The 12,974-nt window shown below is 37.3% G+C and overlaps 1 protein-coding gene across 4 annotated transcripts in view; it reads right to left on the minus strand.

Annotated features, from left to right (window-relative positions):
• The window catches only part of HELZ (helicase with zinc finger), a 91,160-nt gene that overhangs the window by 3,003 nt on the left and 75,183 nt on the right, over positions 1-12,974 (minus strand). For all 4 annotated transcript variants that reach the window (XM_062591750.1, XM_062591749.1, XM_062591751.1 and 1 more), the window contains 8 exons: positions 12,393-12,444; positions 11,414-11,607; positions 9,303-9,513; positions 8,729-8,805; positions 7,027-7,594; positions 6,424-6,664; positions 4,799-5,312; positions 636-957 (listed from right to left, as the gene is read on the minus strand). In XM_062591750.1, coding sequence (XP_062447734.1) covers positions 636-957; positions 4,799-5,312; positions 6,424-6,664; positions 7,027-7,594; positions 8,729-8,805; positions 9,303-9,513; positions 11,414-11,607; positions 12,393-12,444 — 2,179 coding nt within the window. The remainder of the gene's footprint in view (positions 1-635; positions 958-4,798; positions 5,313-6,423; positions 6,665-7,026; positions 7,595-8,728; positions 8,806-9,302; positions 9,514-11,413; positions 11,608-12,392; positions 12,445-12,974) is intronic.

The following is a 12,974-nucleotide window of genomic DNA, read 5'->3' on the forward strand; positions in this document are numbered from 1 at the left end:
AGAACAGTTGCACTGCTTCCAGCCTCTCCTTGCACAACCGTTTTATCACTGAAAAGTTAATTTAGTTTCTCCGCTACATCAATCACCACTGCAACTTCCAACAGGGAAGCCAGGGTCCAGCGGGATTCTTCCATTTAAGAGGTTATACTCCATCATTTTATGATAAAGCACCAGAAAATACTAGGAAATACACTGAGATCACTAATTCAATTTATGGTGGTTCCCTCCCAATTCTAATATGGCAACAAAAAATGCTATTGATTCTGGAGAAAGATAACCTATCCCGCAACAAATCCCACAAGTTAACTTTACCTCCTTTTAGCACAAACACAGTTGTACTTGGAAACGCTCAAAGGGAATATATGGGTTTACTGTAATTTTTCGGGAAGACTAAGAAGCAGGATAGCTTTGGTTAGAGGAAATGCTCATACTCAGCAGGATTCTTCTGCAGACATCTGCAACGTAGCAGAATACTAATAATATGAAAATACAGCAAATGCGGCTACCGTAAGCAAACAGTGAACTAACGAAACGATCGACACTTCCCAAAGGCTCGCTGAAGTTAGGTTCAACATCTGAAGAGACGGCAGAAGATATTTTGTGAACAGAGAAAACGTTTTTCCATAGGTGCCTACCAAGGAGCTCGCGGGGCGGCGCGGGGCGGCCGGGACCGGGGCCGGGAGCAGGACCAGAGCCGGAGCCAGGGCCGGGGCCGGAGCCAGGGCTGGAGCCGGAGCCGTTGCATGGAATGTTTGGGAACGGGGCAGCCGAGGAGGAGGAGGACACCCACAGCTCGGGGGACGAGTAGCTGAAAGAGGGCTGGGTGCTGTGGTCCTGAAGCTCTTTACACTGACCAAGACTGTCTTGAGGAGTGCTTAATTCTTCAGAACAAGCCTGGACTGAACTAGAGGAAATTCGTCTTTGGTACAATGGCCTGCCTGGTCCTCTTGGTTCATACTGCAAAGAAAAAAAGAAAAAAGACTTGTTATTCCTTTTATTCATGTACCGAATGCTATTTTTCTACACTGTTTTACATATAAATCTACCTGCTATCATGTCTTACCCCCAAAAAAGAAAGAAAACCCACAAAACTCATTGCATATAGAAAAAAACTAATACATTTCTAGTGGTCTGTTGTACATGACCATGTATTTTAATCATATAAAACAGAAAGAAAGTACAAAAAGCTTCAACTGCATTTCCTCAACTGTTATCTTTGAATCTTGCATTCCTATGTGGGAGGTGTCTATCAACCTAGTGAGGAGAAAGATACTCTGCATGTACAAATGAAGTAAAGGGAACACAGAAACATACAGGAGCAAGGGAAAACGTTCAATTACAACAGAGAGAGAAAAAAAATGGTATCTTTGGCTTTTAATTTCCAAAGGACAAATGAAGGACTTGTACAGCAGCGTTTGGGCGAGTGTGGTATCACAGATGCATGCTGCCTTTTGCATATGTACACACAGCACAAATGCTCAGTGAAGTGTATCCTCTCAAGAGGAATAAGGAAAAGAACTTCAGCTGAAACCACAGAAATGACTTGCTTCCATAAATCCCGCAGCTCACGTAGCTGAAAAGGGCAGGAGTTCCTGCTGGCTTTAAGAGTTCCGATTTAAGGAACCTCTAAACTTTCGCAAGATTCAAGGCAAGTCCATCGTATTAATTTTTTTGTTTAAATGAATGAGTTATTGTTTCCTTCTGCACTGACCTACCGCGTACAAATGAAGGAAAAGTCACTGAAGTAGATCTATACTTGGCAAGAGGAGAAGTAAGCATCCTAATGAAATGTCATTAAAAATCAGCCAGGCACATACAAAAGGACTTGCTTGCAATGCCCCATAGCTGGTATTACATCATCCACAAAAAACAGAGAAAGCAAAAAAAAAAAAAAAAAAAAAGTGCATGAAAGAAACTAAAAGAGCTCATTACGGCTGCCACGTTATTACGATATATCAGTGAAACAGCACCTAGACTTCCTGTCACTGCATTCTCTTGAGGCTATGCGTTAAAAACGAAAACAAAATACAGAAGGTACAGCCGGAATCGAAGTCTAAGGTATCCTTTTATTTTAGAGCTTTTCCATTTTTACACTAAAAGATACCTACTCAAAGTCTTTATCGTTTTAAAGGCCACTCTCGGTCCTCATCACAAAATTATTTCAGAATATGCTTAACTTGAAGCAAGAAATCCTACAGGTTTAGACAAAACTACCCACATTTTAAAACAGTGATTTTCATAGTGCTTTTCTTTACAGTGGTGATTAACAGACTGAAATTGAACGTTTATTAGAGGGTGCAACGTTAGAGATATTTAGAAAAAAAATACTAATTTACATGGGTACTGCAATATTTGGTAACAGGATACTCCTGTGAGCAACATTTATACACAGGCTTCATATAGTTACACAAAGCCGTGCAGAGGCTAGAAACAACCATCCACAATTCTTTCAAGGACATCATAACTCACATGTAACTCGGAGGGAATTGTTTTTCCGACCATCTTTTATTTTGTAAAACCTGCAACCTCCCTGGTTTTATCTATTAAAATGAGTTTAAATGTAACTGAGAGGCTTCTGTAATCACTGGACATGTGTCAAGGCATCTGTCTTCAAAAAATGTTAGTTAAATAACCTTCAAAATCCCACGCTGCTTAAACTTATGTAGCTTGCCAGCTAACCACAGTACTGTCTGACAAGGTCATTTATACTTTGACTTACCTGTATGTATCCAAACCTTAAAGAAACCTCTTATCTCTAAATGTAATGTCTACTTTACTCAGTTTTTCTCTACCATAGTATGTATATGACTAATCATACATTCATATAAAGAAGCAAAATTATATGTTAAATGTTACTATGTAGATTTTTCTACATTTAAGCACCTAGCACCCGCTGAAATAAACTGCAGTTAGCACCCCACAAACGCCTTGGTTTTGACTAACATTAATTGAGTTGTCCTCCCTGATTTCAAAAAATTCTGTATTTTTCATCCAGTAAAATGGATACATTTCAAATAAATTGATAAGCAGTCAGTTATTAGAAGCTCTAATGTTTAGAAACACTGAAGTTTCATAAATGGTTTCAATGAATAATAAAAATTTCAGAAATATAAGACATTTATTGAAAATACAGTAAGCTAAACATTTCAAAATAAGAATGTTTTTGTATTGTCATACAGAAAACTAATTATGAAATTCTGAATTTGAAATGAGTTTTAAAATACTAACAGCTTTAATGTCTCCCCTGAAACCTGTCTCATATGAGGAATGTCTGTTAAAAATACAACTAAAACAGCTTTTTGACACCTTTATGTATTCAGTTCTATCCACCAGCTGGAAAGAGCTGCAGCTCTTGGAAACTTTGTGAGTCTCTCTTTTAGCACTTTTACAGCATTTGGCATTTCTGTCACATATTTTGAAAGGAAAAAGAAATAAGAACTAAAATGAATTTGCACTAATTACGTAAAGACTCACTCTATTTGTCTTCAGATAGCAGCAGCTGTCAGAAACTCTGTCGGAATATTTATTAGTTTATTACTGCTGAAGAGCCATTGTTCTTATGTCCCGCTGTACTGATGCATTAACTGTTGTCACAAAGTATTAGATTTTATACAAGGTGGTGTAGTTTAATGGACTGAGACACAGAATTCCTAAATGTCTATAAAACCAAATTTTACTACAGCTCTAGCTAGGACTTTGAGGACTCTGTTACCCTCTCTGAATCTGTAAAAGACAGAAATTTGTAAAATACAGTGGAATTCAGTTTTAGATGTTTCACTCAGACACACAGAAAGTAAGCTCTTTTCTACTTCTGAAATCAAAAGACAATGAAATATGTATTATATGGGATAGTGATGAGCAGAGATGTCACAGCTAGTGCAAAAATCTGGACAAAAAACGTATCACAGGACAAGCCACTTAACTTTATGTAGAAATACTGGATCACATGCAGTCAGTCTCAAATTACCTGAGAATATTAATTCTGGCATTCCTGCAGCACAACCTGGTTGTTGCCTGCATATAACTAAATGTCTGCATATCACACTCCTTAGCACTCTGCTTTCCAAGAGGGATTGATAATTCCTGTTCAGAGCCTGATGTGAACCAGCTGTATGCACTCGTATAGTCTGCATCCCTTAAGATGGATCTCCAGCACGCAGAACACCAAAGACTGATAACAACAGAGTCAGTTCTGGCGCGGCAGAGTTCGTGCTGGAAACACCTTCACGGTACACAGCTGGATATCTCTGCACTGATTTCTCTTACTCTGAGCCCCTTAAAAATATAGGATGGTTTTACAACGAATCAGGTCAGACTAGGTGGGGTGTATTATATCAGAATTTGTACCATGTAGAAGCAACTGTACTGCTTCTTGTCTTAAGTTAGCATGAAAAGTAACATAGCCACATTCACACTGTTTTAACATTGAGCCAACCGGACGGCTGATTCAAACTGACATTCCAGCAAGCCATTTAAAATGTTTTCACCTGGGGCATGGTTAATTTGCACTCCAGATAAATGACCTGCAGATAACTGAGCAATGATTGCAGAAACTTCTGAGTAACATTCTGAAAGCTGAGACCTATCACTTAGTACAGAAAATGTTGTACCTCAGGGATGAGAACTGCAAATGTACATTGGAAGAACTGAGAAGACATAAGGAAAAAATTTTACCTCAAAGGAATTTCCAACAGAAGTTTTTAATATGCGAGGTATTTTGCACTCTCGATCACTTCAAAAAATAATTTCATAATAAAATGACACCACACAAATGCATAAGTAGACAAAAATCCCCTACCTCTTCTAAGCTGTGGAGCGAAGAAGCAGATACTGCTCGAGATGTGAGTGGATGAAATGGCTCCTGACCAACTGCATGCTGATGATTCTGTATTTGTATAAAAGGGTTTTGTTGTGATCTATGGGGCAATGGAGGTATACCATAATGAAAGCCCTGCCCCATTAGATGATTCTGCTGTAGGTTAGCATAAGTCCATGATCCATCAGGCTGCAGGTATTTCAAGGGAGATGGGGTTATATGTTCAGATGGCATTGAGAAAGGGGGATTATATATTTGGGGTAAATGCTGCTGAAATGCTGGATTACTGGGTATTTCAATGTCTCTGTTGTTTTCAGTGAAGTTAGGAAAGTGACCACTGTGATTAGAGTTGCAGGAAGGAGAAGGGAGTGCTGGTGGGCTTCTGGGCTGAACTTGTCTGTATTGCAACAGTCTTGACTGAGGGGGTGGCATTTCAGCTAAGTCCCGATTTTCACTTTGATCACGGTGTGACAGTTCTCTGAGCAAATCCTGGAATCTGCATTGACAGAATAAATGTTATCAAGAAAAAGAAAAAAAAAAAAGAAAAAGCTGTTTTGCAAAAAAACCTCTCTTTTTGAGGTTGAGAAAACTTCAAGCACAAAACATTGAATTTAAATTTAAATATCATCTTCGAGCTTATTGGCCCTAACTTCAAAGAATATGAGCAATCAGAAATTAGGTACAAGAGGATTAACTGGATAAAATACCTACCTGAACGTTCTCAAAATTTTAAGAACTCAAGATTTTCTTTTCAGCCAGAAGAATCAAGTTTTTGTTATCTCTTAAGAGACAACTAAGGTAAGAATTTCTGGATTAATTATACAAAGTGAAAAACTTCAAATAGTTAAAGAAAACTTTAACCCTTTAAAAGGCAAAAGAACAGAACAATCAAGGATTTCCCTCACTTGTAGAATACAGGTCCAAACTTCTTCAAAAGATTGAGAATGTTCAATTCAGCACATTATGGAGTCAGATTGGAGGCTTTACTATGACTATAACAGCTCAGATGGAAAATAAGCACAGTGGAAGATAACAAAAATCAGAGAAAATTTAAAAATCTAGCAATTATAATATATGCGAATAAAGTTGACAATCATAGGTACCACTTTCCTGTTCACGTTCAATCGCTTCATTTCTGTCTCCTAATGCTCCACCTCAAAACTAAGCAGATATCTTTAAATCAGAAAAGGCTTTTTAAAAAGGAAGAAAGGTTTAGGTTTCACTGGGGAAGAGCGCTGGGAGGATGGCAGTTGTTGTGTTTCGTTTTTGTAAGCACAGAATTCTAACACTGCTTCTTTTATTACTAATTCAAAGTGAAGACTTAACATGCTTTTTTAACACCCAGATGCTTCTTTATAAGCACTACAACATTGTTACTCTGTCCATTCCCTATTCCATAAATACAGCACTGGGAAATTCTACAGATCTATTCTTTCTGCTACAGCTTTACTATCCAATACATTAACAGAATAATACATAACACAAAGTATAACTGTCTACTAAGCTAACCCTCACAACAACAGCAGGACTTCACAGTACCCTTAAGTTATAGATAATGTGTCACTGTTCAATTTTATAGAAATGCTGACAATTCATTATAGGAATACCTTGTATATGTTGCTTCTGTTTCATCTTCTGTGTTACTGGCAAGTTTCCAGTTTGCCCTAACTTGCTGCTGTTGATGCAGTCCAATGGGCTGCTGGGGAAGATGTGGTAGGTGAGGATGGTGATGGTGTTGATATGGAATACTGCCTTGACTGAGATAGGCATTGTGTTCATTCCACTGCTGTAACCTGGCTTGTTGCTGCTGCCTTATTGTTTCCAAAGCTACGTTTCCATGCATACGATCTGTAAAAAACATTAAAAAAAGAATTAACTGATGCTCCTTTTTAAAGATCTTGCTGTCAAAAAACACACACATCCTCTCCCCCCCTCCCCCAGGTCCTATTATATATTAACTGCATTCCAGTGCATAACCTGGTTATTTAAATCATACAGAAAATTCTATAAACATGAATCCTTTAATAAAGTGCTGAATATTCAAACATGCCTTAAGCAGCAAATTATGCTCAATGACATTACTTATGGAAACTATCCAACAATGACCCAATTCACAGCAATATGCCTGGAAAGGTAAATACCTTCTTCAGTTTCACTTCAGGGTAATTAGAACTGCACAGTTTGAATTTAACTAAAGAAGGGTCACCTACCTAGAGTGTCCCCTATGGGCATTCCTGATGGAGTCTCTTCAATGAAGTTGTTCAAGTGGGTTGGCAGAACTGGGTTGTGCTGTGCAATAGGCCTCAAAGGATTACTGACTTCTTGTAACATAGGTGGGGGGTGCTGTTCTGAAATCACAGCATCTACAGCAGGAGAATGTGGTCGGTGGGGAACTGGGTTATTAAAAAAGGACTGGCTGGGGCCTGCCTGGTAAGCAGGGGAAAGCTGCGAAGGTTGCGGAGGCTGCTGATTCAAATGATTATGCTGCTGAACTACCTGGCTTTGCTGGGGTGGCAATTGGTTTTGTTGTTCAGGTAAATGGTTTTGTTGTTGACTTAAAAGGTTTTGCTGCTGTTGAAGAGGATATGGCTGCCTTGGTATCTGTGACAGATGCTGGAAGTGGCGATTGGGAACGGCGTATTGGGAGTGGGGAGGGGTGAGATGGAGATTCAGCTGCCTGGGGTTAAGATTATCCTTGCGATGAAATTTAGCATTAGGATAACCAACACTGGATCGTGACTCCGGGCTTCTATTCTGAGAATTTGCTTCTAAGTCAACCTAGAAAAAGAGGATGGAAAAACTTTGAAATTTTACCTTAAAAAAGCAAAAACCATGACAGTAATGAATAAATAAATTTAACAATGAATAAAGTTTATGAAACTTCTGCAGTGGAGGAGAGGGGAAGCACACTATGCATCTTAGAACTACTCTTTTCTTTAAGAAAAGATATATTCTGCAGTAATTTGCATCAACTTGAATTAATTCCTTAATGTTCACTCTTGACTTTGATATTTTTCCTCTCTCGAAAGAACATAGTTTTCAGTAAATAAAATAACGATAGTAGAATTAACTAAAAAAACCCTACTCAATACTTTTTCTTCAGGCTTCTATATGTAAACTGACATTCAAACACTGCCATCATCAAATTTCATTCTATAGCTACTGTAACTGCATGGATGAACTACCAACAGCTTCCTTATGATCATCTCTAATTTGGCTAATTACATGCAACTGTTAATCCTTAAGCCTTGTGTTTTCATTTCTAGGACACTAACACCATATGTTTAAAAAGAAAAAAGTAATCCTTTATTTGTCCATTTTAGAATATCACTCTTTTTCCTCATTCGCATCTCCATTCATAAGATTAATATTCTATGGTCTGCAGTCATTGAAAGCCTCTTTTCCTCATCTTCCTAGCAGAATTGTTTATCTCTAGTCATGCAACGTTTTTAACTGAAATTTCCATTAATTCCTAAACATTCAAAAGACAAGAATATTCTGTTTTATTATGTCAGGTACAAGCTTACTATGTAAAAACTAATACAGTTTAAAAACAATTTAAGAACAAAAGGTTTTTTGCAAACACTTACTTGTTAGTGAAACCCCAACAATTGGTCTTTACCTCAACAAAGGGTTTAAAAAGTCAATTCTAGAATATTAACTTTTACTTCAACCCTGGGCAAGAAGAAAAGGGACCTAATGTCACTCAACACATATTAGAGATCAGTACTGATGGCTTATCATGGAATAGAAATGTTGCAACTATGACAGGAAGTCTTTGATAAAAAGGAATAAAACTTATAAAAAGGTATATGAAGAGGTCAAAAAGAGATGTACAGCATCTCTTCTCAAAAAGAACAGAAGAGTACCTAGAACAGAGGGAATATTAAACAAAAAAGAAGGCTAACCAACCTGCTTGGATTCCACAGGTTTCTTCTCTGGTGTCCGAATTTTACTGATTTCAGGTCCAGAACTGTTTTCACTTTTACCTAAAAATGTTTAGCTAATTAATTAACTTGTTTCAATTGAAAAATTATTACTTTTTCTTTGCTTTGTTAGACTCAGAGAAATTTACAGTTATCAAGATAGCAGTTACAGAATAATAGAGAAATGTTATATAATTTACCCAAACAAAGCTTCTCCTTTAAATTCTGTACTTTGTGCATTAATCACCACTGAGTAGTTCTTTCAACTTAACTGCAAACAACATCAGTAATAGTATTCACTGGACTGCAAAGCAGAAACAGACCAAACACAACCCCCCATGAACCACCTCTGATTACTTCCCTCCTCTGAACATCACAGTATCTTAGATATTCTACTATGGCTAAACATAGTTTATTTCCCAAGTTGTTACACACTTGCAGATCTCTCAATTTCACTTAAAATGGAAAAAGAAAGAAAAGATACCTTTGCACAATTTCCTACTGAAATTTCAAACTTACTCAAAATAAAACTCATTTGCAACGAAATTTCAGTGACTCACCATTTCGACTTTGTTCATGTTGCTCCTTGTCTTGATGCTGAAGCTGCTGCTGTTGTCCTATGCTAACTGGTGAGTGATGTCCCAGGCCATAAGGTATAGGAGACCCCCGCCCATGTGCCTGTAACAGGTTCATATTATATGCCATAGCTGCTTGATGAGTAATGATTCGAGGGTCAACTGCAAACCTACCCTGATACCCCGTCCATGGTACCTACATAATTTAAAAAAAGAAAGAAAGAAAAAAAAAAAAAGGTACATTACAGGAAGTAAAGGAGCAAGCACATTGATAAGAGATCACTAATAACCAGTTTTCCATATATCAGATGACCTGACACTGTAACACATGGTTGTAGGTAATGCTGGAAAGGGAGAGTAGTAAGGGCAGGCCCAGCTGCAAGGGGCAACACAGAGGAAGATTTTGGAGGATTATCCTGGGCAAAAATGCTTGGAGGAAATCCAACATTCTTGTTTCAGTGTTTTCAAGAAAAAAGACTGATGAACAAATTCTATTTCAATAAATTTTATATTCACTTCTTCTCTAAACAAATAGAAGTGAGTGAAATTAAATAAAACAGATCAAAAAGGAATCACTTTGTCTTACGTGAACATAATCATATTTTAATTCCTATCTGTTTTAAGCAAACATCTTTCAAGCAATTCTTTTTTTTTTAAATTAGTATTTGCCCTTGAAATGTACACTTTGAACTTTAGCTTTAGGCTACATTCCATCTGCACAATCTCAAATCATCTCCAGTAAGTTTCTTTCTAGAGGAAGTCATCTCATTAGTACCTCAATCTTCCCACTTAATCATTTAAAAAACCATCCTCAGGGAAGGTGAGCTTAAAATACTTACTTTTCATACATTTCTTTTGATTGGAAATACACAAAAATACACTATCCCTTAAAAAAATCAAACAAATTTCTAAATTATCTTGATTTGATATTAATATAACGTGAGCAACCATGACAAAGATACAGCTGCTGGCCTTCTCATTGCATTTAAATGTATCCATCAAATTCAGATTTCTGACAAGCTAGGAAAAAGCAAAATTACTTGACCTAGCAAAGAAAACCAATCTATTGCTCCAGGCTGATCTAGGATATCAGCTGAAACCAGAGTTCATAATAACAAATCCCAATCCAGCAACCATAAGCTAAACTTCCATAGAGGACTACTGTAACTATTAAAAAACAAATGAACTAAGCAAAATTCTAAGCAGATGCTTGGGATTCTGTATGGCATTCTATACATATACAACCCTTGTATGTGTTCAATGTCCTCCCTAGAGTCTTCAGGAGCTGTGTACCATGCATACATGTTACTCCACACAACGTTACTTCTGTACCTTTGTTCCTTCCTCCCTGATTTCTTCCTGGAATATGTGACTGTGAATATTAGAAATAAATCAGAGACTGCTTCTTTAACTTGTTTAAGTTTTGTTGGAATAGTTTTATATATAATACAAAATTCCATATATACATATATGTAGTCTAAGAGGCCTGATCAACACCATTATGTTCTTAAGTGCCATAAAGAAAGTCATCAGAGAGGAATCAGATCAACTGTGACATTCTGGAAGGGAAAAACATCCCATTTTGCTTATTCTTCATATCACTTCACTTCAGACACCTTACATTCAGACATCTATGGTCAAAGCTGGTCATTTAGACTGTATGAAGTCAATAAAGAGAAATAAGCTTCATTAGAATTGCCTATGTCTCTCCAGTGATTAACATGTGGACTAAAATCAATTCAGATGCAGGTATCTCAAGTCAGATGACACAGATCCCACTGGTGTGTCTACATCTACAGCTGAAAAAACTCCAACAAATAGCATTAACATGAAATTGCTTTTAGGTTGCCTAGTATTACTTGTGGGAGCAATGTTTTTAAGTCCTCATTTTCTGGCAGTCTTTTGTACAGACACTCCTACAGCTAGCTAAGCCCACTTATTTGAACTGAAATGCTGGAAAAGAACTAAGTCAATATATTTGAACTGAAATGCTGGAAAACTTTGCAAAATATTCGCTAACTGATCTTGCCATTCATTGTTATACATATGATAAATGGACCAAGGAAAAAAAAAGAAAAAAAAAAAAGAATTCTTACAGGCAAAGGCACAGACATGACCATGTTTCCTCCATAGACAGCAGGTACATATAGAATACTTGTCCCAGTGTGTGGATCTATCCTTTGAACAGGACTTGGAGATTTCCCCAGGTTGGGGTGAGGTCCCAGAGGAGGAGGGGGAGGAGTATATGCTCGGATAGGATTTCCAATTAGGACAGAAGGGTTGGGCTGAACTGAAAAATAAAGAAGATAGGAAAAGAATATGAAAATCATTTATTTCTTTGTATCCTTTTTCATCCTAATAACATTTAGGATGCTCACAGAGCATGAGGGCAACTCTCATTACAGGATAGGTCTGATATAGACAGCAAAAGTATTAATCATATAGCAAATACTCTATTCCATTTCAGAAATTTCAAAAGGCAGAAAATATGAGTTGAGGTAGAGAGAAACAGGTAGTTGGTAATAGTGTTAATGAAAGAGCATTCTAAACCAGTAAAACATGCCAACAGTCACACAGAATTATCCTCCTTTCTTTAGCAAGAAAGACAAGCTTTAAATGAATATATTTTAAATTAACAACAAAAGCATTAAGCTGTTAGATGCTATCTTGCAAAAGTATTACCAGTAATATCTGATATATGAAAGCACAATATAAGTCCAAAATATATGATATAACAGCACAGGCACTACAACATTTTAACTTTTATAGGGCAAATATACTGGTACAGTATTTTATATCATGAATTTCAAATACAACCACTTTTAACAGGCCAATGCCTATGCTGTGATAAGGCTCTAAAGTCAGTGTGCACAACACCTGCAGAAGGATAGCCTGGGAAACACCTAATGCCTACTTGCCAGCCTGTAATCTATTTCCCAAATGCACATAAGAAGTAAATAACTTTCAAACAGAGAACAGAGCAGATACTCAATTCACGCCTAATTACTATCAACTTCACTGAAGCCAAATTAGTGCAAGTGCCAAGGAATTCCTCCAGTAACAGCAGATACTTACCAATTCCATCAGGTGGGAAATGGTCATTCTGGTTATGATGATGGACCTTGCCCTTTAAAGGGGAAAAAAAATAATAGTGAAGTTCTGCAGACTTAACGTAAAACAAAGCATCTTTATTTCAACTGAACATTATAACTGAATTAAATAAAAAGCAGATTTTGAAAGACATTAAGCTAAAAATTTTATCCTTACGCATTCAAATGTCTAATTGCATCACCTGACTATGAATTCACAAAATTGGACATTAAATACCACTACCTAACTTAACCTGTGGGTCATTAGTGGGAACTCTGGGAACATTCCCTTCCTGCAGAGTCCTCTGTGCACCTTCACTTACTACAGCCTGTTTAAAGATCCAAGTACAGTTAGAGCAAGCTACTTTGGGTTTCCTCTCACCCTTTTACCACCTGCTGTCTCATTTTTTTAGAAGCAGCATCCAGCATCAACCCCAAAAGAAGGATCCAGCTATTCCTCCAGGTTCCAACCAACCTTAGACGCAAAGCAGCTGCTACCAGTTTTTACTCGGTTGCTCATTCAGCCTCCTTCGCAATTGCCTCTCTATCCCATCTCCTGTACCTGCTT

This window comes from Rhea pennata, chromosome 19, assembly GCF_028389875.1.
Source record: "Rhea pennata isolate bPtePen1 chromosome 19, bPtePen1.pri, whole genome shotgun sequence".
NCBI classification, from domain to species: Eukaryota; Metazoa; Chordata; class Aves; order Rheiformes; family Rheidae; genus Rhea; species Rhea pennata.